Source organism: Marmota marmota, unplaced genomic scaffold (assembly GCF_001458135.2).
Source record: "Marmota marmota marmota unplaced genomic scaffold, marMar, whole genome shotgun sequence".
NCBI classification, from domain to species: Eukaryota; Metazoa; Chordata; class Mammalia; order Rodentia; family Sciuridae; genus Marmota; species Marmota marmota.
Window position 1 is genome coordinate 3638179 of NW_025999990.1, and position 5979 is coordinate 3644157.

At 32.8% G+C, this 5979-nt stretch overlaps 1 protein-coding gene across 1 annotated transcript in view; it reads left to right on the forward strand.

The window, feature by feature from the left end:
* Cenpk (centromere protein K) overlaps positions 1–5979 on the forward strand; it is a 26451-nt gene that overhangs the window by 8002 nt on the left and 12470 nt on the right. Inside the window, 1 exon segment of the mRNA XM_015482307.2 lies at positions 4480–4552. Within this exon segment, the coding sequence (XP_015337793.1) occupies positions 4480–4552 (73 nt within the window).

Sequence of the window (5979 nt, forward strand, 5' to 3'; positions counted from 1 at the left end):
AAAAAAAAAAAAAAAAAAAAAAAAAAAATCTGTAAAAAAAACTAGGAGAATATTTTTGCAAACCAGGAATGGGGGAAAACTTCTTGGCTAATACTATAAGTCTGTTTTGTATAAAAGAAAAAATAGATGTATTTTACCATATAAGAAATTAAAAACATTTTAATGATAAAAATTCTAAGGATAGAATCAAATGTACAGATGATTCCAATGAAAGTTCCCCCAAACTGGTAGAGAAATGTCAAAAGACAAAAGAACTCATTTGAGGGTGCTCCTGCTATCCAAATTTGATATTATAATGAATAATAACTTTAATTGAATATAATAATATAAAAAATAAAAGTCCATGATTGTAATGATACTTAATTAAAAATAAAAAAGAAATAAAGGGAAAAATTAATTTGTCACTTTTGAAAGTACTTGTTAGATTCTTAATGTCAGAATTAGTGATAAACAACCGGGTTCCTCTTTGTGTTCATGAAACTTTTTGAGTCTTGGCCTGGAGTAATGGCTCAGTGATGGAGCACTCGCTTAGCAAGTGTGAGGCACTGGGTTTGATCTTCAGCACCACATAAAAATAAATAAAGTTATTATGTCCATCTACAACTTAAAAAAATTTTTTTAACTATAAGTATGCAGCTGTGTTGCATAGGATAAATAAACTGAATATTGCATTTGAAAAAGCACTACATAATAAGGAAACCATCATCTTCCTTGGAAAATGTGGTTCCTAGGTTGTAGAAATTGAGATACACTAAATCAGAATCATTAGAGATAGGACCTACAAGCTTATAAATAATTTTCATGCAGTGAGCCAAACACTGGGTCTGAGGGGGGTACTTGTGTAGCTGTAAATGTGTAGTGTTGGAATATACAATATGTGTTATCCTGTTGTGTTGAGCACCCCCAAGCCCACTCATAAGCTTGATGATTCTCTTGGAGGACCCCCACAGGACTCAATATATAGTGAACTTGTTCTATTACAGTGAAAGGATACAGAGTAAAATCAACAATGGGAAAAGGTACATGAGGTGAGATCCACAGGAAACCAGGCACAATTCAGGAGTCCTTTCCTTGTAGAGTCACACAGGACCTGTTCAATTCTTCCGTCTAATTGTGACAATATGTCTATCTGAGGACCTCATTAGAAACTCTTCCCAAAGTTTTCAGTGGAAGCTGGTCACATAGGCATATCCTATCTGGCAGGTAACAAAAATACCAGACTAACAGAAGGAAAGCAGGTGTTCAGCATAAACCACATTGTTTTTTCTTTTTTCTTTTTTTTTTAATTTATATATGACAGCGGAATACATTACAATTTTTATTACATATATAGAGCACAATTTTTCAGATCTCTGGTTGTATATATAGTATATTCACACCAATTTGTGTCTTCATACCTGTACTTTGGATAATAATGATCATCACATTCCACTATCATTAATTACCCCATGCCCTTACCCTTCCCCTCCCACCCCTCTGCCCTATCTAGAGTTTATCTATTTCTCCCATGCTCCCTCTCCCTATCCCACTATGAATCAGCCTCCTTATATCAAAGAAAACATTCGGCATTTGGTTTTTTGGAATTGGCTAACTTCACTTAGCATTATCTTCTCTAACTCCATCCATTTACCTGCAAATGCCATGATTTTAATCTGTTTTATTGCTGAGTAATATTCCATTGTGTATATATGCCACATTTTTTTTTATGTCCATTCATCTATTGAAGGGCATCTAGGTTGGTTCCACAGTTTAGCTATTGTGAATTATGCTGCTATAAACATTGATCGTGGCTGTGTCCCTGTAGTATGCTGGTTTTAAGTCCTTTGGGTATAGACTGAGCAGAGGAATCACTGGGTCAAATGGTGGCACCATTCCCAATTTTCCAAGAAATCTCCATACTGCTTTCCATATTGGCCTCACCAATTTGCAGTCCCACCAGCAGTCTATGAGTGTACCTTTTTCCCCACGTCCTTGCCAACACTTATTGTTGTTTGTATGCATAATAGCTGCCATTCTGACTGGAGTGAGATGAAATCTTAGAGTGGTTTTGATTTGCATTTCTCTAATTGCTAGTGATGATGAACATTTTTTCATGTATTTGTTGATTGATTGTACATCAAGGACTTAGGAATACAATCAGAGACCCTGCCCCAATTTCCTTAATAAGACTCCTGTGGCACAAGAATTAAAATCAAGAATCAATAAATGGGATGGACTCAAACTAAAAAATTTCTTCTCAGCAAAAGATACAATCTGTGAAGTGAATAGAGAGCCTACATCTTGGGAGCAAATCTTTACCCCTCACCCATCAGAGCACTAATCACTAGAGTATATAAAGAACTCAAAAAGCTAAACACCAAAAAACAAATAACCCAATGAATAAATGGGCCAAGGACCTGAAGAGACAACTTCTCATAAACCACATTCTTTAGATAAACAGATTAGGTATGTTAAGCCTCTCTTAGGAATGTTTTGGGTGGTAGGAACTATTTTCTTGAAGCCTAACCAAGTTCTCATTGCCAGCCAAAGGACAATGTTATAAGGAGATCTTTCTAAAAATAGTTTTAATCCTGCTTTGTTAATTCTTTTCTGCATACCTTTCATCTTCAAAATTTTATTAGAAGCCCATTTTCTAAAGTAGGAAGTTAGATACTTTAAGAAAATTTTAGTAATTAAATTACTTTAGAAATATTACTATTATTTTTAGAAAAAGTTGTTCAGTTTTATAGCAAGTTGAGAAATTATTTGTATGCTTGCCTGCTGGGCTTTGGTACACTAAAACATATGCTTCATCAATATAGTATCATCAATGTGTATGGGTTTAACTACATGAAATTACGGTTTATTATGAGTTAAAAATAAATTTTAATAATTTCACATATTTCAACCTAAGCTGAACAGAAGTGATATGGATTCCTTATCATCATATGATAGTTTTACCTAACTTAATGCTGCTTTTTAAAAATTTATTATCTCTTACTAATATTAAACTACATTTATACACTTGATACTTCACAAAAATTTTTTTCACATTCCTAATTGATTATCTATAAGGAAAATATTAAACTCTGCTTTGTTAAAGATTTAAAATAGGCTATTTATATCCCTTTAAGGGGAGTAAAGGGAGGAAAGGGGCGGGGATAAAGGGGTAGGAAAAATAGCAGAATGAAACAGATATTATTACCTATGTACATATATGACAGCATAACCAATGTGATTCTACAACATGTAAAATCAGAAAAATTAGAAATTATACCCCATCTATGTATGATATGTCAAGGAGCATAAGTATATTCTGTCATGTATAACTAATAAAACAAATTTAAATTTTTTTTAAAACCATTAAAACACACACAAAAGATTTAAAATTTTGTTAATGCTCTCTCTCTTTTTTTAAAACTCCTCTTCTGATGTATTTTGACAGGCAATATTATGATACAGAGCAGGGTCTTTGAGCTACTGTAGGTTATAAAAGATAGTAGTTGGTACCTTTGTGATGTAAATACTTTAGTAAAATCCATTTTATTTTTGAAATGTGAATTTTTAATCTGTCCGGGTACCAATAGGAATTACAAATAGAAGATTAAAAACGCTCTGAGATCTAACTTTAAGCATACATGGACTTTAAAATATTAAAGTCTAACCAGTCAACAGATTTTCACATAGATTATCAAAATTGGAATGACGGGGATCACCTACTACCAAAACCACATTAGCCCTGATTTATATTTGGCTAAGAAATACACAGTTTGCAAGCTGCAAACTTGTGGAGTAAAGCTGGTATTTATGTGTGGCTTGTGGGACCAATCTTATTTTATAATTATTTTGATTTATGTATTTAAATTGTATTTAAATATGTATTTAGCTATCAGCTAAAAGTAGTTGTAGTTTTTCTAAGAAGAAAAAAAAATTTAAGGCAAATTTATCTAAAAATGTTGACAATAAATAACTTTTTTTTAAATTGTGGTACTAGGGCTGGGAATAGTACCCAGGGTGCCAGGCATGGTATACATGTGCTCTACCACTGATTTACATTCCTACCCCTTTTAATTTTTTATTTTGAGACAGAGTCTCTTTGCTAAGGCACTGAGGTTGCCCATGCTGGCCTTGAACTTGGGATCCTCCTGCCTTATACTTCAAATATTTGGGATTAGAGGTAGACATCACTGTGCCTGGACCATTTTTTTATTTTAAGTTTTTATTTTTTTTTTTAAGGAAATTATCTTAATGCACTTAGGTTCTTTTAGTTTAAATGGTGAAGCAGAATTTATCATTTTTAATACTATATTATTCGTATAAGATGCTGTAATTAGCATGGTTTAAAGTAGAATTATGTTTATAGTGTTAAATGTTCATAGTTTAGTTTTACTTTTGTTAGCTATTTATGTTAGGAACTAATATTTAAGTATTAAAATGGTCTACATTTTTATCTATGAATAGCTATGATATCTATTAAATCTCTCTTTTTTTTTTTTTTAGCTATCATTATTGATTATGCAAGTGAAATGTTTAACTGCTGAACTCAGTCAGTGGCACAAAGAAACACCTGAAAGTAAGATTTTAATTTTTAGATTTGTATTTTTGTAGACAATTTAATGATCACAAGAAGAATTACAAGCTCCATTTGGCTTTCTTGAAATTTCCTGAATTCTCCTGATACTAGGAAGATGGAAAGAAAGCCAAGAATAGCATTTAAACATATATTCAAAGAATCATTTCAACAAGTACAGTATGACAGATTCTAAGAATATAACATTTTTTAAAAACTCTTCCAATGTGGCAGCCTATGGGACTGGTAATTCTGGGTATGAGGCCAACAGAGCAGCCTGTGCATTCAGTAGTACCTGGATAGGGTGTGTGTGTTAAGGGATAATGATAACAAAAAAAGTAAAAATCAAAAATCACCTAATATGCAGCATCAAAAGGAATAGAATAAGAATACTAAACCTGAGAGTCAAAGGACTTGAAAATGTCTTTATTCCTTCATTCTTGAAGGATACTTGCATTGAATATGCAATTCAGAGCTATTGTTTATACTTGAAAAATATGCTCCCTAGTTATTGGTAAGAAATAACTAGATACCTTTGAAAGTTTTCAGTAGCGTATCATTTGAAAAATTTCAAATAACACTTGATTAGGAAAGGTAGACTTTTCTAATGTATGAATTTAACACAAATTTTACAGAATTAATATCCATTGCTATTTCATTTGACTGGCAAAATTTATGGAAGAGTTTGTCTTTTGCTGGTTTGTTTTTATTGTTTTGGGTGTATTTTTTGGGGGGGTGGCAGTACCGTAAGGATTGAAACTAGGGCTGCATACATGATAGGCAAATCCTCTGACACTGAGCTATATCCCCAGCTCTCTTTTGCCGTTTTCAATTCATTACTTGTAGATATGTTTTAAGAAAGGAGTCTGATATTCTCTACCAAAAATGAAATTGAACATTTCATTCTGTGAAATTCCATTTCTGGGAATATGTTCTATAGAAATGAAAGCACCAATACCTAAAAAATGTGTTTGCTGTATTCTTGTTATTGTAGCTAAAATTTAAGTGCAAAGTTCATGCTTAGTCAACAGAATCACCCAGTATGTTATGGTATATTCTTGCTGTGGAATATTATACAGTCAGTAAAAGGATGAATTAGACCTGCAACATATGAATGGAAGGGGTTTTCATGGGAGTTTTGTTGAGTGAATTCAAGATGGAGTGAATGTGTGTAATACGATATTATTCTTTTTTTTTTTTTTTAATTTTTTATTGTGGGTTGTTCAAAACATTACAAATTTCTTGACATATCAAATTCCACACTTTGATTCAAGTGGGTTATGAACTCCCACCTTCACCCCATACACAGATTGCAGAATCACATCAGTTACACATCCATTGATTTACATATTGCCATACTAATGTCTGTTGTGTTCCGCTGCCTTTCCCATCCTCCACCCTCCCCCCTCCCCACCTCTCTCCTCCCCTCC